Here is a 24631-nt window from a genome sequence, read left to right as displayed (position 1 = left end):
GGCCTTTTTTAATAGTTTATTAGTAATAGTATCTTATCGGTAGGAAACTACTGAGGATGGAGCCACCAGGAAGGAGGAAAAGAGGAAGGCCAAGGAGGAGGTTTATGGATGTGGTGAGGGAAGACATGCAGGTGGTTGGGTTAAAAGAGGCATATGTAGAGGACAGTGGGGTATAGTTGGGGTATATTATTAGTAAGTGCTTGTATAGACTGAGGGGTAGCTGGGATACTGGGGTACTAGAAGAAATATTTTTTACACACTAATATCAACTCTAACAATGTTCTTAATTGGTTTAGAGACTAGGGGACTGTCTTGTCTCAAGGATATCTGCTAAAAGTGTGCCATGTATGTCTGGATCCACTGATCACTCTTCCATAACTGCATTTTGAAGGTGAACTTTCACTTCCTGCTAATGCTGGGATAAGCCAGCCTGATGGCTTCTACATTAGCTTTCAGTACCTGATCATGGTACCAATGGTATTGATTTAATCCCAGGTCATTTTGAGCTGCATATCAGAATGTGCTTTAGAGATCTTCTTCTGGACAAGAAAATGTATGCACTGTAGTTCTGTCTGCCATATACCCACTCATGTTACCCTACTGTCTATGTCCGGCTCCTACTTCAATTCATAGATCTTGCTTCTTCATGCCTACCTTTACACAGCTACTCGAAAATCCCCTTGAATCAGTTTGCATTGTTTTCTTCCTTTATTAGTTTCGTAATCGAGAGTTAAAATGTTTCAGTCTTCCTGTGATTATTAATCATACCAAGTCACTGTAGTGCAGCTGGGAAACATTTAGCAGCATGGCCTCTTCTGCATTCCTTTGCAGGTCTTGACTGCCACACAAATCTGAGCCATAGAATCACTGGATACCTTATATCTTTTGCCATAACATATTACTTCTTCTCTCAAAGACACATTACATTCCTTTTCTGGCACCTTTGCTTGGCTACCCCTATGCCTGGTAATGGTGCATGGTCATGGCTATCTGGTCCAACATGCAGAGAATGCATAGTACAGGATGAGCCAGATGGCCAAGTCTCTCTTGTTGTCCTATGCTTCATTAATTTGCTGTGCCCTAAATGCACCAGACAATTATTTACTTTTTGGAAACCTCCCTTTGGTATTAAAGTGTCTATGTAAATGATGGTGATGAGAACCTCAGTCTCCTCACTACCATACTAAAAAGATTTCATTGAGTGTCTTTGGTAGACATCCTAGACTACTAATACTAATAATTATATGCTATTGACTGATACTTTTTAAATCTGAAACCACCTAGACCATGTACAAAAATATATGCATTCCACAGCTTTAATATTATAACCACATTATTTACCTGTATGCAAGGATGGTTCTCTGGTATCTGTACGAATAGGGGATCTCTCCAGCTCATCCAGAGAGGTGGATCTTTGCTCATGTTACAGGCAAAAGGCTGGTAGCCCTCCTGAAGCCCACATACACTGAAGTATTTCAGTGTGTCAACCTGTTGGCCTAAATTCAACCAACCCACCTGATTCACACCCAGACAACACACAGGAACAAAGCCTGTGATACAGAAAATTACAGTTATGAAAAATTATGTCTACCACAGCTTATTACTATGTAATAGGCATGTTATAACTATGTAATTACTAATGCACATAAAATGTTAATAAAAAATGAGGGCTGTCAATCAATTAAAATATAAAATGTTGCCTTATATATTTATTTATATTTATAATAAAAATGGTCAAACAAAAATGTTCAAGGCATTAATAGCATATTATTAAAAATTAGTGCCGTTAAAATGAATTTGCGTCAAAGTGTTATTAATGCATTTATTTTTCACAATTATTAAAAATATAAATAATTAAAAACACAACAATTAACTCTATATTCAATCAAGTAATGCCACACAAAATATAAGAGCAGTAATAAAAGGTAATAACAGGTTTATTAAATAGCAATAATAATTAAATAATAATGTGTGTAGTCTTTGCATATATATATACATTATATATATATACTTTGCATATATATATAAGTTTATATATATATATATATATATATATATATATATATATATATATATATATATATATATATATATATATATATGTATATATATATATATATATATATATATATATATATGTATATGTATATATATATATATATATACATATATATATATATATATATATATATATATATATATATATGCAAAGACTATATATATATATATATATATATAAACTTACCAACAGTTGCATTGAAACCTTTGGAAGCAATTTCACAACCATGAATGTTCAATTGTAGCTTTCCATTTAAAGTAACCATCATAGTTCTTCGATTTAAATCCAACAAACAGCCAATCACATCCCCTTTCTGCCAAACATGACCAAATGAGATGGTGCAGCCATGCCACCACTGACCCTACACAGAAAAGACCACATATAGTGTCATGAAAATAAGTTGCTATATACAGTAGGAATTATACCTAGAATTACTTATATATATATATATATATATATATATATATATATATATATATATATATATATATATATATATATATATATATATATATATATATATATACATAAGAAAAATTGCTTGTTATAATACCTTTGAGCCATCAAACACGAAGGCCTGCTCGTCTGACCACAACTCCATATCAGGTTGACATCCCACTTGAGCCCAGCCCACTCTCATCTCTCCAGCAGTGACTGCCTCAAACTCAAAATACCATTTCCCATCATGCACTGCAAAAGTCTGCTCCACGCGGAAAATGCGAAACCTCTGCTCACTCGCAATCTTTATGTCAGGGCCCAGGTCTAGAACCAAAATCATCATGTATTATTTAAACATATCATATCATGAACATATTTAGTTGTAGTCTGTCATTCATTTTTTTTATTTATTTATAGCTCACAATTAGTGTGCGAATACGATGTCTGCCAACTGTGGACTAATTAATCAACCTGATATTAAATATTAAATAACCTATAATTAGGAATTGATGGATGATTCATGATCTACCTTCTGCGTACTAACATAGTCTTATCTACAAAGAAATGAGGAACGCACAAATGAATGTGCTAAGTTTGTGCTTCTGATCTTCTGGCAATATGGAAGCCTCTTTAACTATTAGTGGAACTGTAGCTCAGTGGATAAGATGTTGGATTTTTTATCTAAAAGTCATGAGTTCACCAACTTGCCTGTTCAACAATTTGCCAGTGCTGGGGTGTTGAGCAAGACCCTTAACCCCCAATTTCTTAGTTGTATACATAAAACAATTGCAAGACCCTATGTATAAAAGGGTTTACCAAATGGCATTAATATAAATAATTATTTTTTGATTGTGTTAACCAACCAGATTATTATTGTTGTTTATCAGTATCTCTGATCCTTTGTGTGTCAGTAACTCACACTGCTGTTGCTCTGATGGTTCAACAGTGTATCCAAAACCAAGCAGAGTTCCTAACACATCCCTCGCTGGCTCTTTAACACAATTTCTGCTTCTTTCATCTAACAGTGAAAATGGCACCAACTGAGGGCTCCTATTCTCCTTAATGTCCTGAAAAAAATTTGAATGTTACTATTAGTAGTGTTTTTCAAAAAAAGGGTTCCTGTTGGATTGAAAAGCATAGATAGACAAACGCATAATACATACAGCAGGAGGTTGTAATCAACATAAATATCCATAAATATGCACATACTGAATAAATATAATACCTTCTGTGGTCCGTAGCTCCAGCCCTGCCTAATGTGCTCTCTGGCCCAGATGTTATGCTCGTTCTCAGCCAACGCTTCTACCAGAGCTTCCTGAGCAGCACTGAGAAAAACGCCGGACTGATCCACCGGAGCTGGCCTGTAACCATTCCACAATTCATACCTGCACAGGTGGAAGATTTAGTGTTTGAATGTAGGACCATTTAATGCATCCTGCCTCTTAGTTATTCTGGTCTTAGCTCAGTCATTTCACCCCTCCATCACATGCTGCCTCTCACTTTTTCAAGTAGAAAGGTATAAAGTATAAAATTAAGCATAATATATAAGGTAAAACAATAAATATAAGGATAGGGATAGGCTCTTACTTATTCATACTCATATTGTATTCTTTCTTTCTTTCTTTCTTTCTTAAAAAAAATAAATGTCATGCTTATTTTGAAAGCTTTTTGTTTGAAACGTACTTGTTCGAGAGCTCGACATACTTCACCTTCACCTCTGCATGTTCTTCAGACAGTCCAATATGAGCTCCAAGAGCTAACATGGATCTACAGCAATACAGAAAACGATGTGACACGGGATATAAGTAGGAACTTGCTGAGACAAGGGAACAACTATCTTCTTAGTATATCTTCCTGTTTAAATGGCTGTCAAAAGTCTAATATTTAATTGTTTTGAGAGACACAAGGATGTTCCCTTTTTCTGCAAAATGGTATAAAGATTTCTTTTGCCCAAACAAAGATATAAATGTATAAATGTAAAAGTTCATTTTGATTGAAAAATCCTCATTTAGCCTAAATAACAGCTATACACATTATTGGTATCTGGACAAGTACTTTTTTAAACATTTAGCTGAAATACTTTGCCAAGCCTCTTGTAAAACTTGCCAAAGCTATTCTACACTAGTTGGAGATTTCATTCTGACCTTGCAATCAAGTTCATCCCAGAGCAGTTCAATAGGATTTAGGTGCAGTGACTGGGCAGGTCAGTCCATGATAGATAACACTCCAGGTAACTCTTTGCTCTTTAAATAATGCATACAAAGCTTAGTCATATCCATCAGGTCTTGTCTTTTTGTATGGTGAAGTTAGCTTTAGTTAGCCACAGTTCAGAAGAAATTGCATGGTGTTGAAGTTCGGAATGGCAGCCATATTGGGTCAGTATTCCTTTCACTCCAACCTTCCCTATTCCAAAACAATCCCAAACTATTAGAATTCCACCTTCATTTTTAACTGTGTGTTTGAGGAAATCTGCTAATGTAACATCTCTCCTATTCACTGTCTTACATGTGTTTTTCTGTCAATGCTAAAAATTTTACATTTCATATTTCCAACTCTTTAACAGTTTGTCTTTTTACAGTGGTGTTTTCAAACTTTTGACAAGCACACTGACACACTGATATTATTTTGATATTATAAGTAGGATTGTTATTAAAAGTCAGTGCTTTCAGAATGAGGACATTTTTTCACCAATCAGTGGACTTTTTATAAATAAATAAATAAATAAATTGATTTCCATTAAGCTGGACATGGGATCTGTAAAGGATTAGTATTTAATGTACAATGGATTAATGTATTAATGTATTTATTTGTTTGATTTTTTCAAAATATTACAGTGGTTAAAAAAAAAAAAAACAGTACCTCAGCATGTGTTCCGCAGCCTGGAGTTTGTTGTGTTTCTCCTGATCTGGAAGTTTGGAAAACTCCACCAGTCCAGGGTGAACCTGTTTACTGTCATCTCTCACCTTCACAACACACACAGAGTCTAATCAATGTGAATACAGGTTCTTTCTATCCATCTATCCATCCGTCCATTTCTTCATCCATTCCTGCACCCATCCATTCATCCATCCATCCATCCATCCATTCTTTTCTTTTCTTACTACACTTAGTCTCTAATTATGTTGTATTTTCTATTTTTGTGCCCTTTTTTCTTTCTTTCTTTCTTTCTTTCTTTCTTTCTTTCTTTCTTTCTTTCTTTCTTTCTTTCTTTCTTTCTTTCTTTCTTTCTTTCTTTCTTTCTTTCTTTTCCTACTTTTTCCTTTCCTTTCTCTTGTTTCTCTTGTTATCTTTCTTTCTTTACGGTGTTAAAAATGTCTTGTCTTACTTAGTATTTTTTCTTTGTGTCTCATTTTTCTTTCTGTTTGTCTGTTCATCTTTTCCCTGTCACGTAGTTGGGTTAGGTTATGGTTAGGATGTGAGAGAGTGATGTAATGCTGTAGTTGTGTTTGGACTCACCAGCCCATGTGTCCAGCCATGCTCACTTTTCTCTAACAGCCAGAGCTCATGCAGATTCTCAGCTAATTTCTCTCTGATCAGCTCAAGCTGAGGAGGCAGCATCACCTGATTCAAACACACATACACGCAGGTTAGAAATCATGATACTACTAAAAGGTAAAGGTTGAGGTATCATCAGTGTGTCTCACCTGATTGGTATCCACTGGTGTAGGGGTATAGACCACAGGATCACTGGATGCCACAGGGCCTAAAAGTTCACGCCCGCCGTTTTTGTGACCGCGTGTGAACTCCTCACACAGCTCCAGTCTGCAGCGCCCTCTGGGGAGTAAAGCCTCAGCACATGGTGAGAATCCAGCAGGAGGCAAGTATTTAAACTCCCCCTGCTGGCCTCCAAACAGCAAACGTACCCTGCAACAAAACACCACAAAATGCTACATTTTCATTCATTTCAAAAAATTTCTTTTTTTTTAATTGTGGAAAAAAACACTGCTCAAAGAAAAATTATTATTTAAAGGTTTCTAATATTTGATATCTTATCAATGAAATTTTTTAATAAACAATTATGCATGCAGTAATTTTTTTCTAGAAAATAAATGAATAATATAAACAACAAAACATTTGAATAAATAATAATTCATCATTTGGAAGATAGTTTAGTTTAAGAAGTTTAATTTCACCTGACTCCAGCGGAGAAACTGACGACAGGAAACATGAGTGCGTCTGTGTTGAAGCTCTCCAGCATCCCCTGCACAGGCTGCCCATTCACTCGGAAAGAAATACACGCCGCACTGAGGTCGAGGCAACAGCTGATGACATCCTCTTCCCTCAGCAGACGCTGATTAGCCGAGCTGACCCTGTGACCTACGCCACCTGCACACGGGTTACAGTACTGCAACTAATGCTTTGGCAATGTCTGATTACTAAACTTGAACCTTTTTCACTATAAAACACTTTATACAAATGAAAAGGAGAACTAAACACTTAAAAAAAATAAAAAATACATTATTATATACATTTTTTTTTTTCAAAAAAGTACAAAATAAAAATTTAATTCTTTGGAAATATTTTAAAAAGTACAAATTATTAAAATGGAATTAATTTAATAATTAAAATGTAAATAAAAAAAACATCAATGATAATGATTAAAACTACTACTACTAAGAAGGGAAAAAAAATAGGTTTGTGAATGTCAACTGTAAAGTTTACCTTAATATTTATAACTTGATAAAAAAAAATCCATAAATCAGTGCAGTTCATTTGTGAAAGATTTTTCGATTTTGTTTACATTTCTGTCTCATCTCACCTGTCCACAGGTGCAGGCCATCAAATCCATATGAATGCAGATCATCTCCAACTCCATTTGATCCCCAGCCGTAACCTCCTGTTGGAGATGGGTGATAGCCTGCGCTACAGGCCCAACCCACTCTCAAGTGAGTCGGCTCAGGTGTCACAAAAGGCTTTGCCCTCTCGACCACCACCTCATAATACCACTTCCTGTACTGGGAGGAGTCGTCTCCCATGCAGAGGTAGATGTTTGAGCGAACACTGAGACCAAGCAAACAACAACATTTCTGAGCTGAGGAAACAACACTAAACATTCTGCTTAGATATTAAGTTTGAATAATTTTTGAACATAACTACATAAGGTATTTTGGTGCACACTTAAAGTGCACATGTCTACTGTAAATACTGTGATATATTGTGGGCAATATGTAATCACACAAAATATTTACACAAAAAAATTCATATTAAAACAATCAGGTAAAATAAATCAAAATAAAATTCTTAGCTTTACGTAAATTACTAAAATGTGAAAAAAATTATTGTTGTCTAGATTTTAAATAAAATGTACCAAAAATAAATCTAAATAAATCCGCATGCATTTGATGTCAAGAAGTAAAATGTGAAATCTTTCTTTAATAAAGTGTTGAAAAATAACTTTGTCTTATTTTTTTTGGTTTGTTTGTTCATTTGATTATTTATATGTTTTTGTTTACTTCTTTTTTCAAAAAATGTACCTGGTGACATAATTAGCCAGGCGGCTCTGCAGTAGTAAATCTCTCTTAGGCAGCAGTGTGTTACAGATCAGGTGCTGATTAGAGCGAACTGCTGTACCGTGACACACACACAATGAACACAGCACCTCCAGGATCTGTACACACACACACACACACACACACACACACACACACACACACACACACACACACACACACACACACACACACACAAGACATCTCAGTGTATGACTACGTTACACACAATATGTGCACCCGCACACACACACACACACACACACACACACACACACACACACACACACACACACACACACACACACACACACGGTACCTTGTGGTTGCGTCCGTGTTTGTGTAGGAGTGTGATGATGGAGTGAACGTGTCCTTCTTTAATAAAACTTAGTGCTTCTGGACTTTCCATTAACACACAGTGCAGCACTTCAAGAATTCCTGCAGCAGACAGAGGAGCAATCAGCCATTATACTGTTATCACAGCTGATCTCTCTTTGCTTTTTAGCATGGTGTGTATTTTATATGACTTTCAATCTAATTATTACGTTGTTTTATTATTTAATTAAAAAAGTAACTATACAAAATTGTACTATACTTAGAAGCAGTAGAGCAGTTCTAATCTCTATACTATCAATATACTGTAGTTCCATATAATATAAATGTATATTTATAATATGTATAATGATATATATGCAATTTTTAATAACTTTTATATCTATCTAACATCTCTTCTATTAAGGGTACACTATATTTGTATTGTTTTTATTAAAAAAAATATTATAATTAGCACAAGTATTGCTTTTATAATATTTGCTTTTTTATGACTGAGCAAAATAATATGTATGACTTGAAATGAAAAAAATCCGCACATTAATTTTTTTTTTTTTAATAAAAAAATCTCATTCAATGTAACCTTTAAAATTGTTTATGTAATATAAGTACATATATTTTTTTGTTTTAACATGGTATTTATTTATTTTGTTACTTTTACACTAACCTGTGGTTAATAATGAGAATAATTAAAATAAAAATGTACCAGTGGAGGCCTCAAGTTTCTCCAGTCTGCTGATTAACCAGTCCAGAGAGCTGGAGAAGTGAGAGCAGTTGTTCTCGTTCCCCCGAATCAGTGCCGCTACAGGGGAAAGAAAGTCAATAATAATAATAATAATAATAATAATAATAATAATAATAATAATAATAATAATAACTATAATAATAATAATAATAATAATAATAATAATAATAATAATAATAATAATATCATTATCATTATTATTATCATCTTTATTATTATTAACTAACAACATTAAACTAATAAAATTAAAATCAAATTAGTAAAATCAAGTGAAAACAGTCACAGTACAATCTTTGTTTACATTCTTTGTAAAACATAGCATTCTAAACTTTGTATGTTAAAAAAAAGAAAGAAAAGTATTACTGATTATCAGAGGTTTTTGCTGCAAAATCATTCCAATAATGCAATTTTCTTTTTTACCCAGAAGCTCATAGAAGGCATTTAAAATAGTTTCCCATGCATCCCCAGCATCTTTCCCAGCACTCTCTGCAAAATGAGCTGCACTGCTATACAGGTGCAGGTGATCAATACAGTCTAGAACCAAAGTAATTACACCCTGAGAGAGAAAAAGAAATTAGATACATAGATTTGTTTACATATTGCACATACATAAATCATGAACCCATAATGCTTTGCAGCACTGTTACCTCCTCCTCAAACAGGTTCTGTCTGTTCTTTAGCACTCTGCTGCTGGTTTGTTTGCTCTCGTGACTCCAGCGCTCGTCAGGCAGTCGGAAATAACCGCTTAGATCGCACAAGCTCAGACGCAGCGTTTCTATTGGAAGATCCATCGCTGGAGAATTGGCTCTGTGATGAAGCTCATCCAGTCTCCTGGATACAGTTAACAGTGACTCAACAACGACATCCATGAATTTAGCGGTAAGCGAGTTATATGACATCTTCAGTAGCTACCAAATCAGTACTGGATATAATGATAGGCGAATATGGCAGTAGAGTGTGAAAATGTGCAATATGTGTGAAATCTTCTTAATATTAAAAAAAAAAAAAAGGTTTAGAATTGAACATGTTATGGGAGGATTTTCTATCTTGGATGATGGGAATTTGTTCCTTTAGACACTTATTTCTGTCAAATGCAAATAAAAAAAATAAATAAAAAAAGCATTAATAATATATTGCCAGAGTGCAATATTTTGCCAATATATTGTTTACTGTACAGTGGTATCGACCTTAATCCGTTCATTAAAACCGGTAGAAATGCGAAAAGGTCGAAGAGCGAATGTACACGCAATATACAATATACACGCACTAAATTGTTATATTGACCGCTAAATAACACTTTATTGTTCACACACCGAAGTATAATTTAAGATAGATGCTCTCTCCATGAAGGCTGAGGCGAGACTGGGAAGATCCTTTCCCTCGCTCCACGTGGGTCGGGCTAAAAAAGCGCCGGTCGATAAGCGGGGTACCACTGTACTCCAAATTATCACTTGATTCATTGCAAATTAAGCTTTAATAAATAAACCATGTATAGTTTTTATTTATGTCTGTTCTTTAAGAGTCACTAACAGCAAATTCCTTGTGTGTGTCCAACACACTTGGCCAATAAACCTGATTCTGATTCTGATTCTGATAAAACATGGCTTTCAACCTCTTTACTGAACAGCTTATAAAATGGCACTGGATCCAGTGCTTACTCTTATACATACACTTAATTGGTGGCTCAGTGGTTAAGCTGTGGTTTACTGTTTTTTAAGGTTGGGGGTTCAAGCCCTAGATGCCAATGCTGGGCCCTTTCCAGATTGTGGACTGCTACCTTTCTTGCTGTCATGTCACAGCAAACAGACAACTCCATTTTCCAGCAAACACTTAGTTTTACTTAAAAACACAGCCATTAGGGTTGCACAAGCCAGTGCACTCTTAGTGCCGGTCCCAAGCCCGGAAAATGGGGAGGGTTGTGTTAGGAAGGGCATCCAGCGTAAAAACATGTGCCAAATCGAACATGCGGATCACAAATACAGATGATCCGCTGTGGCAACCCCTAATGGGAGTAGCCGAAAGAAAGTTACTCAGTTTCACTTAAACCCCACTCCATGTGTGTTAGTCCCAGGTAACTTCCCATTAGTACTTCAATTCTTTAACTAATTAATCCCCACTGTCAGTAACTCAACACACTATACAGGCTTTAGAATTGATTGATTCTACCATATAAAGCTTGTAAACAGCAGGGTTGAGTTTCGAATGAGACTGGCAGCTTTACATTCCTCCATTTGCGAGCGAGAGAGTGTAAGTCCATCATCCATGTGACCTTCTGAATGTAGAATGGCCTGAAAAAAAAATTGGTAATAAAGTCATATTTTTAATGAAGCCAATTGTAAACTGTATGAAATCTTTCAGGTTTCTTTCTTTTTACTTGTTTATGCAGCTGGGTCTCTATCCTCTTCGAATTGCAGGTCTGGTAGGTGAGCCATAAACCTGAGCCCACATGCTGGACCAAACAGACTGAGTCACCATATTTGATCTCTGGTGTTCCCATTCCATCTTTCTTCTGGACACAGGGTGGGAATTCTTGACCAGCATCCTACACACAGATGGGGATTATTATTAGGTTTTCATTATTTTCCCACATCAGGTTTAACTTTCAACATTTGAAAATAGATTTACTTTAGTAAAAACCAAATACATTCAAAAGACAAATCTTGGCCACATTGAGTTGTTCAAAATGTTTGATACAATTGATTTGATACATGTATTTACAGATATTTACTCAAAAGTTTGCCCTTTTGTAATTCATATCTAAAATCATTAACGAGACTGTTATTAGTTATCATATGACCTTGGTTAGGCGAAGACAAAAGGCCGTGGACTTGACATCAGCGTGTTCTCTGTCCAGGAGCAGCAGGTTACGGTCTGGGGTCAGGCCCAGGTATTTTCCGGTGGTCATGTGATACAGACGGAATGGCTCCGCCCAACGTATGTGGCTCCCACTCCAGCTACGCACATACACTATATCACTACACTGTATATAGTATTAGAAGGTTCACCAGCCTTGCAGCTGAATAAAACATTAGCATTCAAAAGATTATCACAAAGTTTTGCTTGCCAAAAATATTTTATTCTTTAGTCTTAGACTCAAAGCAGTAGAGATAATACATAAAATTGTAGTGATATAGAAAAAACAAATATTAAAGCCACAGTCTGTCATTTTCTAAAATGTTTTTAAACCCAGTAACAAATATAAATAAAGACCAACCAAAAAAGTAGCAAAACTTATATTATATAAATTATTATTATTATATAAATTATATAAATTGAAAGTGAAATATTATTAATTATTATTATATTTAAAAATATATTGCTTCTTGTTTGTTTTGTTTACTGGGTACATTTGCAGGCCCATAAATGATACTGCATTTGAATAATCATCTACAGAAAACATTTACAAAACAATAAAAAATACCCCCCCCCCTCCATTCAGTACTCATTCTCCTTAACCCAATTGATTCCAAACCAACATGGTCGCTCACAGCATCAACAGTAAGCGAGTCTAATAAACAATACTGTAATGTTTCTAAAACAGTACTCATTATAGGGAAGAGGTTGCTCAGTGGTTAAGATTTCATCAAAAGTTTAGGAGTTCAAATCCCAGCACCACTAAGCTGCCACTACTGGGCCCTTGAGCAAGGCCTTTGCCCCTTAACTACTCAATTATATGAAATAGATAATTGTAAGTTGCTCTGGATAATGATGTCTGCTAAATACGTTAAATGTAGTAGACTTTCTTATTAGTAAATGTTGCATCAATATCTAGAATATTCAATGTTTATTATCTAGAAAAACTCTTTCTTGGTAAAGGACTTACCACACACGCAACATCTCAATCCTCCACAGAGAACGAGCTTGAGATGAGACGCCACCAGCTTCAAAATGAACAGTTCTAAAAATAAAGCATGAGTCTGTAGTAATGTGTTGGACACAGTAAATGAGAAAATGAACAAGTGTGATTCAATGTCTAGTCATTCTAACATTACATGTCTGATTTAACAGTCATGATTCGAATTGGATTGTAGATGCTGATTGGTTTTCTACATTAGCTGCTATGGCAATGATAGAATTCCTAAACACTTCAGTTTAGGATACACCCAATTTGGGGTCAAAATGATTTAAACGTAAGGAAAAATGAAGACGCAAAAGGCAGGTGTAGAAATAATTTACGCTGTCCAAAAAATGTGCACAAATTCAAAGAAAACAAAAAAAAAAACAAAGAAACGATAACCTAAAAATGAAGACAAGAAATGGGGACATTAATTACAACCATTGAAAGACATACGTGAAACAAAGAATGCTGTGAAATAATTATGATAATATACACAAGTGCTAATTAACCCTCAACATACAGTGAGGAAAATAAGTATTTGAACACCCTGCTATTTTGCAATTTCTTCCACTTAGAAATCATGGAGGGGTCTGAAATTGTCATCGTAGGTGCATGTCCACTGTGAGAGACATAATCTAAAATAAAATCCAGAAATCACAATGTATGATTTTTTAACTATTTATTTGTATGATACAGCTGCAAATAAGTATTTGAACACCTGAGAAAGTCAATGTTAATATTTGGTACAGTAGTCTTTGTTTGCTATTACAGAGGTCAAAAGTTTCCTGTAGTTTTTCACCAGGTTTGCACACACTGCAGGAGGGATTTTGGCCCACTCCTCCACATAGATCTTCTCTAGATCAGTCAGGTTTCTGGCCTGTCACTGAGATACACAGAGTTTGAGCTCCCCCCAAAGATTCTCTATTGGGTTTAGGTCTGGAGACTGGCTAGGCCACACCAGAACCGTCATATGCTTCTTACAGAGCCACTCCTTGGTTATCCTGGCTGTGTGCTTCGGGTCATTGTCATGTTGGAAGACCCAGCCTCGACCCATCTTCAATGCTCTAACTGAGGGAAGAAGGTTGTTCCCCAAAATCTCGCAATACATGGCCCCGGTCATCCTCTCCTTAATACAGTGCAGTCGCCCTGTCCCATGTGCAGAAAAACACCCCCAAAGCATGATGCTACCACCCCCATGCTTCACAGTAGGGATGGTGTTCTTGGGATGGTACTCATCATTTTTTTTCTCCAAACACGTTTAGTGGAATTATGACCCAAAAGTTCTATTTTGGTCTCATCTGACCACATGACTTTCTCCCATGACTCCTCTGGATCATCCAAATGGTCATTGGCAAACTTAAGACGTGCCTGGACATGTGCTGGTTTAAGCAGGGGAACCTTCCGTGCCATGCATGATTTCAAACCATGACGTCTTAGTGTATTACCAACAGTAATGTTGAAAACGGTGGTCCCAGCTCTTTTCAGGTCATTGACCAGCTCCTCCCGTGTAGTTCTGGGCTGATTTCTCACCGTCCTTAGGATCATTGAGACCCCACGAGGTGAGATCTTACATGGAGCCCCAGTCCGAGGGAGATTGACAGTCATGTTTAGCTTCTACCATTTTCTAATGATTGCTCCAACAGAGGACCTTTTTTACCAAGCTGCTTGGCAATTTCCCCGTAGCCCTTTCCAGCCTTGTGGAGCTGTACAATTTTGTCTCTAGTGTCTTTGGACAGCTCTTTGGTCTTGGCCATGTTAGGATTCTTACTGATTGTATGGGGTGGACAGGTGTCTTTATGCAGCTAACGACCTCAAACAGGTGCATCTAATTTAGGATAATAAATCTAGTGGAGGTGGACATTTTAAAGGCAGACTAACAGGTCTTTGAGGGTCAGAATTCTAGCTGATAGACAAGTGTTCAAATACTTATTTGCAGCTGGATCATACATATAAATAGTTTAAAAATCATATATTGTGATTTCTGGATTTTTTTTTTTAGATTATGTCTCTTACAGTGGACATGCACCTACGATGACAATTTCAGACCCCTCCATGATTTCTAAGTGGGAGAACTTGCAAAATAGCAGGGTGTTCAAATACTTATTTTCCTCACTGTAAATCAGGTGCAGACAGTCACGCGACATCATGAGTGGGACCAGGTGATATGCAGTGGTGAAGGACTAAGTGAGAATGGGTAGCACAGTGATTAAGATGTTAACATTTTGACTGAAAGGTCATGAATTCAAGTCCCAGCTGCACCAAGCTGGGCCTGTTAAGAAAGGCCCTTAATTCTCAAAAGCTCTGTTCTATAACTGAGATAATTGTTCATCTTTCTCGATACAGTATTAATGTTGTACCAGGCTGTTATTCTGACATTTAAAGTAGTTACCAGGTACAGATTTAAACAATGTGTTATATCCATTCAAAATCCTTAAATATGATGTGACATTCTCTAATAAAACTTAAAAAATATATATTTTTTTCATGTATAAACTTTCTTTTCGGCTTCTCCCGTTAGGGGTCGCCACAGCGGATCCTCCGCACGTTTGATTTGGCACATGTTTTACGCTGGATGCCCTTCCTAACGCAACCCTCCCCAATTTATCCGGGCTTGGGACCGGCACTAAGAGTGGCTGGGGATGGTTCCCTGACCGGGAATCGAACCCGGGTCGCAGCGGTGGGAGCGCTGCATCTTAACCACTAGACCACCAGGGGACCTATATATTTTTTTCATGTATAATAAATATATTTACACCTCCTTGTTGATTAATTTAATACTACAAATCTAAATAATTTCTTTTTCCTTTTTACTTAATATGCCATATCATTTAGCAGTCATTTCTAAGAGCCTCAGACACTGACCTGCGCTCATCCTGTGTGTGTCCAGTAGGCGAAACTGTCAAACACTCATCTGTGTGGCCATGTAGAAAACGTAGACAGTCTCCTCCCCTGAGGTGACCTACAAATCAAATTACACATGTTGTCTTAATGCTAAAGATGTTTCCAGAAACGTCCTTCTTTTCTAGAAGAAAAAGGGGCAGTGGTGTTAATTAAATAAATAACAACCTACAACACAGACAAACTCTTAAAGACTAAACAACAGAGATAAACCAAATGTAGCTCATTTTTTATGTTTTTTATTACACTCTTTTTTTATATATATATATATATATATATATATATATATATATATATATATATATATATATATATATATATATATATATATTGGCATAATTGCTGAAAATAAGACAAATCAGCCTTACCAGTGTCCTTTTATGATTTTTGTCCTGAGATTAAAAACTTAAAATAATGCTCGAAAATGTTTTCAAACTCAATAAATATAGAAATATGATCATGTTCGATACAAAACATATATACATGTACAAAAAAATTTTATCAACAAATGAAAAAGAGGTGAGTTATGAGATGAAACCTTGAGCTTGAGTCGAGAGAGAGGACACAGGAGCCACACTCCATAGAGTCAGCTGGAAAGCTGCATCCACACTTGCATTCATACTCTTCTCATTTACATTACCCCATGAGACATGCTGAGAGAGAGCGCACAAGAGAGAGAAAGAGAGAGAGAGAGAGAGAGAGAGAGAGAGAGAGAGAGAGAGAGAGAGAGAGAGAGAGAGAGAGAGAGAGAAATCATTACATACAAATTTCATTGCCAATTCACATAAAATTAATAGATTTTTTTCCCCAGGAAAGAAAAGAAAGAGAGGTTTAAATAATCAAATAAAAATGTACCAAGTATCTCTCAGAGGAAACGCTGACAAAGATGAGGTCATCACCCACTCTAACCTTCTCCCCCTCTGACCTCTGTTTGGAAGCTGGGTGGACCGTCCACCAACACGTCTCACCTAGTGAGAAGTAATAAAGATTCGGCTGAGAAAAAAGTGACTGAAATTCTCTTAGAATATCAGTATTTACTTGCTTAAGTATTCACCCCCTCTAACCTTTGTACATTTTGTTGTGTTACAGTCTGAAACTGTAAATGACACTTTAGGGGCAATTTGGTGTAGACCCATTGTATATAAACACAATTAAAAGTCAATTTTACTACAAGCTGCAAGGGGGATAAATACTTAAGCGATTGTTTTCCCATATAGTCATATTTCACATCATATATTACCTGCTACATCCTCCTGAAGACCAACATCAAATGCCAGCTTATCAACTGAGAGGCCAGAGGATGTCAGACAGCTTAGATACTAAAAAAACAAAAACAAAATGTTTAACTGCAAAAAAAAAAAAAAAAAAAAAAAAAAAAAAAAAAAAAAGCAAATCAAAATGTAGGCAAATGACTTGGGCACTTTGATCAGCCTACAGTACCATGTTGCTGTGGGTGTGTCTGAGCAGAAGTGCCTGGCCGTAAAGGAGAGTGCGATGACCTGCGGTCTCAGCCGACTGAAGCAAAGCACATCAGATCAGGAATGACACAATTTAAACATTTTATTCAGTGATACACATTGATTTACAAAAAATTAGTGTGTAATATGCGGCAGACGTTGTTTCATCAGTTGCCTGTTAATGTGCAAATGGTCAGAAGGTGATGATTAATTTTCTATATCAGCAACATTTTGTTTCATTTCTATACTAACCATCTTTAATAGATGTATGTGATATTAGATTCACATATACAGATTGTAATCTTTTATTTCTTTAATTAGAAATGCATTATGAATTTATAGAAGAAGTCTCCAGTGTCTATTGTAAGTACGCTTTCTGACATGTTTAGTTTCTGGGTTCTTTTTTTGGTCTTATTAACTTCAAGAAAAAAAATAACTCTTTATAGCTGCTATAATATACAGTAAGTGAGAACAGGAACTAACTTCTAGTTCTGCAACATTAAATGTAACTATAAATTGATGTGCATTTGTCTAGAATCGGAATCGGAGCTATATATTTATATTTTAATATTTTTCATTCGGAAGGCTAAACGTTCTGATGTTCTCACCCCTGCGTGGGGGTCCTCGTGGTTGGTGAGCATTTCCTGCAGAGCTCGCACTGACACACACCTGTCCAGCATGAAAACACACAGCGACAGGTCTGCTGGAACATTCTGAAAGGAAGAAAAACACATACCTTAGAATTTCTTTGGCATGGCTAATTATAGAGTCGTACACTGAATTCTCAAGATATTACAGAACCTTTTATGGTACTGTAATATGGTTTAATATAAGCTTGTAGGTTCTTTGTGGTAAACAAATGCTGTGTATTTGTAAGACTTATTCATGGGTCAACACCTTGTAGGTTTGTTTTTATTTTTATTGCAAAGTGTGTGTGTGTGTGTGTGTGTGTGTGTGTGTGTGTGTGTGTGTGTGTGTGTGTGTGTGTGTGTGTGTGTGTGTGTGTGTATGCGTGTATGTCTGTTTCACCTTGGAGTTTGAAGTGGATTCGAGGAAACACAGACGGCCTCCGAAACCATCTGCAGCCAAACAGAGCTTCTGCTGGTGGGGGACAGCCAAGGAACAGCGCAATACTAATTCATCCGACTGAGCAGTGGACACACACACACACACACACACACACACACACACACACACACACACACACACACACTTTGCAATAAAAAAAATACTAACAAACCTACAGGTTTTAATTATTTGCATTTTTTGTAAAAATCTCAGTAAAGTAGGTGTGACCTCTGTGTCTATCAGTTCCATTAAAGGAGGTGTGGCCTCTGTATCTGTAAGTCACAGTAAAGTAGGTGTGACCTCTGTATCTGTCAGTCTCAGTAAAGTAGGTGTGGCCTCTGTTTCTCTCAGTCCAGGTAAAGGAGGTGTGGCCTCTGTGTCTATCAGTTCCATTAATGGAGGTGTGGCCTCTGTATCTGTTAGTCACAGTAAAGGAGGTATGACTTCTGCATCTATCAATCCTATTAAGTGTGTGGCTTTTGTATCTGTCAGTCTCAGCAAAGTAGGTGTGGCCTCGTTATCTTTCAGTCCAGCTAAAAGAGGTGTGGTTTCTGTGTCTGTCAGTCTAAATAAAGGAGGTGTGGCCTCTGTCAAACAGTGTAACAGTGATGCCTAACAGTTGACACTTTGATTATATTTGTATTATATTCAATATTTGAACTTTCATACACTGGATCATAATTTGAGTTTTTTAGAATTATATTTGGTTTGTACAAACTTTACACTGGCCCACACTTCATTTAAATATTATTATTGTCTAAAGAAGAAAAAAATATAAAGAATGCAGAAAATATAAATATTTAAATATTGTCAATGTAAATGAATCGGTGTGTTTGGCGAAATATGGGCTGAAAGAAAGATTATTATTATTAGACATTCAATACAAGGAAATTCCAACACCTCTCCGCTGTCCCATGTGCCATTACTGGGTCACTGATAACACGGACACACACACACACACACACACACACACACACACACACACACACACACACACACACACACACTTTTACCGTTAGTACATTCCACTCTTGTTCAACACTGTATATCATTTAAACACCGTGGCTGCTCAGTGGATACGAATTTCTACATAAATATAAGTCTTTGTCAACGTGAAATATCGTTAGCATATACAGTGACAAAATTTCTGTTACAGAATGTGACTTTTTTTATTACAAAAGTGTGTAGAAGAACAGAATTCTCCCTCGGCTGTCTGTGTGAGAGATAAGAGCCTGAGAGTGGAGAGCTCACACACCCGACACTCGTCCTACTCTTCTGATAACGCTGATTAAAATAGAGCTGAGAGTCACAGCTATGTCCAGCATGTACAACACCTAATTTAAAGAAATTTATAAATAAGTAAGAGTAAAGTTTTTGTGTGATATATTAGCTTTCTGGTGTAATAGGTTCAAATACTATATTTTAATAAACACTATGCTTCTATAAATTAAAGCAATCTATAGATATATAGTATATAGTATACTATATATATAATATACTATATAATAATGTTAGACTGCAGAAGTATGGTAATAAATATTTATAATTTGCTTGCTTGTTTTGGGTTTTTTTTGTGTTCATTCTTAATTGCACATATAAAAACAATCAAATTAAAGAGGAAATATAATTATAATGATGAACAACATACATATAAACAACAATAAAAACAATAATAAAATGTTATATTTTTAAAGAAATAAAAATCTAGAAAATGGCATTATCTTAACAAAATTCTAAACTTTAAATTGTACAAAGAGGACGAAGAATTAACAAAAAACAACAAAAAAGTAAAAACTGAAAATGTTTTTTTAATTATTTTAATAAAAACAAATAAATGGACCAATTTTTTTTACAGTACAATAAAAAGTGACACTCTTCCCTGTATGAGTTTATCTGTTTATTGACCCTTTCAGATTTTTCTTGCTTTGATACATTTTCTGTAGATAAACTCTTTTTATTTGAGGAAGAATTAAAGATTTCATATGGAAGAAGACTTACTGTACGCAGGAACTGAACTTCATCTTCGCCATTTGTGAAAGCCATCATCACCCGTTCACTGCTACAGGAGAGAAGAGCTCACAGAATGTTCAGTTGCAGGTGTGTGACAACACTGAGAACATCGCAGAGAGAAAAGACACAGACACAGACACAGACACAGTCACGCACACACACACACACACACACACACACACACACACACACACACACACACACACACACACACACACACACACACACACACACACACACACACACACACGGTTACTGATAACACCGAAGATCACTGAGCACACAGTCTGTTTGATAACAAGAAAGAAAAAAAAAGAAAAAAGAAAGAAAACACACACACACACACACAGACACACACACACACACACACACACACACACACATATATATATATATATATATATATATATATATATATATATATATATATATATATATATATATATATATATATATATATATATATATATATATATATATACAGTGAGGAAAATAAGTATTTGAACACCCTGCTATTTTGCAAGTTCTCTACTTAGAAATCATGGAGGGGTCTGAAATTGTCGTTGTAGGTGCATGTCCACTGTGAGAGACATAATCTAAAAAAAAAAAATCCAGAAATCACAATATATGATTTTTAAACTATTTATTTGTATGATACAGCTGCAAATAAGTATTTGAACACCTGTCTATCAGCTGGAATTCTGACCCTCGAAGACCTGTTAGTCTGCCTTTAAAATGTCCACCTCCACTAGATTTATTATCCTAAATTAGATGCACCTGTTTGAGGTCGTTAGCTGCATAAAGACACCTGTCCAACCCATACAATCAGTAAGAATCCAACTACTAACATGGCCAAGGCCAAAGAGCTGTCCAAAGACACTAGAGACAAAATTGTACACCTCCACAAGGCTGGAAAGGGCTACGGGGAAATTGCCAAGCAGCTTGGTAAAAAAAAAAAAGGTCCACTGTTGGAGCAATCATTAGAAAATGGAAGAAGCTAAACATGACTGTCAATCTCCCTCGGACTGGGGCTCCATGCGAGATCTCATCTCGTCGGGTCTCAATGATCCTAAGGAAGGTGAGAAATCAGCCCAGAACTACATGGGAGGAGCTGGTCAATGACCTGAAAAGAGCTGGGCCACCTTTTCCAAGGTTACTGTTGGTAATACACTAAGACGTCATGGTTTAAAATCATGCATGGCTTGGAAGGTTCCCCTGCTTAAACCAGCACATGTCCAGGCACGTCTTAAGTTTGCCAATGACCATTTGGATGATCCAGAGGAGTCATGGGAGAAAGTCATGTGGTCAGATGAGACCAAAATAAAACTTTTGGGTCATAATTCCACTAAACGTGTTTGGAGGAAGAAGAATGATGAGTACCATCCCAAGAACACCATCCCTACTGTGAAGCATGGAGGTGGTAGCATCATGCTTTGGGGGTGTTTTTCTGCACATGGGACAGGGCGACTGCACTGCATTAAGGAGAGGATGACCGGGGCCATGTATTGCGAGATTTTGGGGAACAACCTCCTTCCCTCAGTTAGAGCATTAATGATAGGTCGAGGCTGGGTCTTCCAACATGACAATGACCCGAAGCACACAGCCAGGATAACCAAGGATTGGCTCTGTAAGAAGCATATCAAGGTTCTGGCGTGGCCTAGCCAGTCTCCAGACCTAAACCCAATAGAGAATCTTTGGAGGTAGCTCAAACTCCATGTTTCTCAGCGACAGGCCAGAAACCTGACTGATCTAGAGAAGATCTGTGTGGAGGAGTGGGCCAAAATCCCTCCTGCAGTGTGTGCAAACCTGGTGAAAAACTACAGGAATCGTTTGACCTCTGTAATTGCAAACAAAGGCTACTGTACCAAATATTAACATTGACTTTCTCAGGTGTTCAAATACTTATTTGCAGCTGTATCATACAAATAAATAGTTAAAAAATCATACATTGTGATTTCTGGATTTTTTTTTTAATCATTATTTTTTTAGATTATGTCTCTCACAGTGGACATGAACCTACGATGACAATTTCAGACCCCTCTATGATTTCTAAGTGGGAAAACTTGTACATTTAGTCCCAATTTGCTCTTATAATTCCCTCCACTCTTCTGGGAAGATGTTCCGCTAGATTTTGTCGTGTGCTTATAGATATGTGTGTTCATCAGCCACAAGGGTGTTACAAAAGGCAGGTACTGATGCAGGGTGAGATCTTCCTCTCCAAACCATGTAAACCATATCTTCAAGGAGCTCATTTAGTATATATATATATATATATATATATATATATATATATATATATATATATATATATATATATATATATATATATATATATAATTTTTTTTTTATTTGTTTGTTTGTTTATTTTATTTCTTTATTTTATTTTTTTTTTTTTTAACAAGCATTTGATTTTTGTTAGTATCACTTCAGTACCATCTTGAGATAACATCTAAATAAAATGCAAAGCACCCTTTGACAAATGAACCAGTTATTATCACTGTTAACAAAGTCAGGTAGGTCAGTTTTAGCTGTGCGTCTCAAAAGCGGTGGCAAAAAAAAATTAATGAATCCCTCGAGGGCTGCTAAGCGAAAAGCTAAACAGGCACACAAAGAAAGCACAGCTCAAGATGCAGCCATGTGAGCTATCATCATATATTTTTTTACTATAATGTACTATTAAAATAAACTGAGCCTAATTCTGCTGATTCGCACCAGTTCCATTTGAAGATAGATCAAAATGTACAGATTCTTTAATCGTTCTAAACAATGTGAGTGCCGTGACATGTTTAAACTTTAAATACACGCATGTATGACACTTTGCACTTTTTCTTATTTTATTTATTCAGAAAGGTGGTGAGAAGGAGGTGGGGGCCGCCAATATAAATTTTGTCTAGCGGCTCCAAATGTGTAGAACCAGCCCTGATTATACAGTAGTTTCTCTGAATTCATCACAGGTGTGAAACTTCCAGGCACATGGATGTCAAATGCTAATTAGTCAGAAGGTGTTGATTAATTTTCTAAAACAGCAACTCTGACAGTTGTTCCAAGTATACACGTTACGGGTTTTGTATTAATGCATTAATATTTAACTTGTTGATATAGTATTTAAATAGGAATTGTTTATATTGTAAATATTATTTCATCTTTATAGAAGAAGTCTCTTGTGTAACTCACATGTAATAATTACCTTATTTACTATAACTGTAACTTATGTATTCAGAGAAAGGAGATTGTAAGTTTGTGTTTTCACTGATAACAAATTGTGTTTTTTGACTTATTAATTTAGATTAGAGAAAGGAATCTTAAACCTAACTTATACCTAAAACCTTAAAAAAAAATGCAACATATTACTTTAGAAAATGTGGTAAAAATTTAATAAACACTTTGAGATGTTGCTATTGGAGAATATTAATTACACAATCCCACTGCTAATTATTTTTCTGAATTAGGATGCCTAATAAAGTGCATTCGAATCAAAAATTCCTTCCCTAGCTACATACAGTATGCAAACCCTCATGTATTTTTCTCCACATGGTTCAGCTTTATAGCATTCACATTTTCTGCAATCAAGGATTGCCCGTATTTACAAACAATTGAGCATATAGTAGTATTTAAAAGTTTGACAGTCCTTCAGAATTGCAATATTTCTGCATAAATATGATCTCAAACTTCGTCAGAATTTTACACTGTCAGGTTTATAGCACAGAAAGACACATCCCATCAGCCACTGCACCTTTTATTTTTATTTTACTTTCGCATCTGATTTACATTTATGGTTAGTTAGCATTTGTTGTTCTTAGTTCAGGTTGTGGTTCTTGTTTCACTGTCTTGTTATGCAGAGTTTTTTTACTTTGTCTTTTTTTTGTATGCACTGTAAATGGAAAAAAAAATCTGCACTTGCATCTTTCTATGCCATATTTACAAAACAACAAGAATGAAATTAAACAAACGAGACCAAAATCTACATTATTGGGTAAAACCTTTAAATATTGCATGCACTGCTTGGGCTAAAGTTTGTAAGCACCTGACTGTAAGATTTTAATGTGCTTTTAAAATATCCCATTCCACATTTATTTTCCATTTGCTCCTATAATAACCACCACACTTTTGGCAAGATGGTCCACTAGATTTTGGAGGAGGCCTGCGTGCGGTCAGTGTTCCAATTCATGCCAAGGGTCTTTATTAGAGATGAATTCAGAGCTCTGATGAAGGCCACTCAAGATCTTCCACTCCAACCCATGTAAGCCATATCTGCATAGAGCTGTCTTTGTGTACAGGAACTTTGTCATGTTGGAACAG

The 24631-nt window shown here is 36.0% G+C and overlaps 1 protein-coding gene and 1 long non-coding RNA gene across 3 annotated transcripts in view; one reads left to right on the top strand and one right to left on the bottom strand.

Moving 5' to 3' along the window:
* ryr2b (ryanodine receptor 2b (cardiac)) overlaps nucleotides 1-20458 on the bottom strand; it is a 97285-nt gene extending 76827 nt beyond the window's left edge. For both annotated transcript variants that reach the window (XM_083544504.1, XM_083544505.1), the window contains exons 1-28: nucleotides 20321-20458; nucleotides 18284-18400; nucleotides 17863-17967; nucleotides 17238-17312; nucleotides 17038-17116; nucleotides 16653-16765; nucleotides 16336-16450; nucleotides 15762-15858; nucleotides 12885-12959; nucleotides 11859-12015; nucleotides 11436-11603; nucleotides 11228-11349; nucleotides 9709-9892; nucleotides 9482-9617; nucleotides 9023-9118; nucleotides 8306-8424; nucleotides 7972-8105; nucleotides 7257-7498; nucleotides 6631-6823; nucleotides 6142-6361; nucleotides 5954-6058; nucleotides 5357-5460; nucleotides 4181-4264; nucleotides 3723-3882; nucleotides 3417-3564; nucleotides 2613-2821; nucleotides 2246-2420; nucleotides 1342-1550 (exon numbers count right to left, since the gene is read on the bottom strand). In XM_083544504.1, the coding sequence (XP_083400630.1) occupies nucleotides 1342-1550; nucleotides 2246-2420; nucleotides 2613-2821; nucleotides 3417-3564; nucleotides 3723-3882; nucleotides 4181-4264; nucleotides 5357-5460; nucleotides 5954-6058; nucleotides 6142-6361; nucleotides 6631-6823; nucleotides 7257-7498; nucleotides 7972-8105; nucleotides 8306-8424; nucleotides 9023-9118; nucleotides 9482-9617; nucleotides 9709-9892; nucleotides 11228-11349; nucleotides 11436-11603; nucleotides 11859-12015; nucleotides 12885-12959; nucleotides 15762-15858; nucleotides 16336-16450; nucleotides 16653-16765; nucleotides 17038-17116; nucleotides 17238-17312; nucleotides 17863-17967; nucleotides 18284-18400; nucleotides 20321-20368 (3789 nt within the window). In that variant the 5' untranslated portion in view covers nucleotides 20369-20458. The remainder of the gene's footprint in view (nucleotides 1-1341; nucleotides 1551-2245; nucleotides 2421-2612; nucleotides 2822-3416; nucleotides 3565-3722; nucleotides 3883-4180; nucleotides 4265-5356; nucleotides 5461-5953; nucleotides 6059-6141; nucleotides 6362-6630; nucleotides 6824-7256; nucleotides 7499-7971; nucleotides 8106-8305; nucleotides 8425-9022; nucleotides 9119-9481; nucleotides 9618-9708; nucleotides 9893-11227; nucleotides 11350-11435; nucleotides 11604-11858; nucleotides 12016-12884; nucleotides 12960-15761; nucleotides 15859-16335; nucleotides 16451-16652; nucleotides 16766-17037; nucleotides 17117-17237; nucleotides 17313-17862; nucleotides 17968-18283; nucleotides 18401-20320) is intronic.
* LOC310727961 overlaps nucleotides 1-24631 on the top strand; it is a 222422-nt gene that overhangs the window by 191624 nt on the left and 6167 nt on the right. The window lies entirely within an intron of this gene.

This window comes from Silurus aristotelis (assembly GCF_946808225.1).
Source record: "Silurus aristotelis genome assembly, chromosome: 6".
In the NCBI taxonomy this organism is placed as follows: domain Eukaryota; kingdom Metazoa; phylum Chordata; class Actinopteri; order Siluriformes; family Siluridae; genus Silurus; species Silurus aristotelis.
The sequence above is the reverse complement of the archived record's forward strand: the minus strand, read 5'-3'. Positions and strand labels throughout refer to the sequence as shown.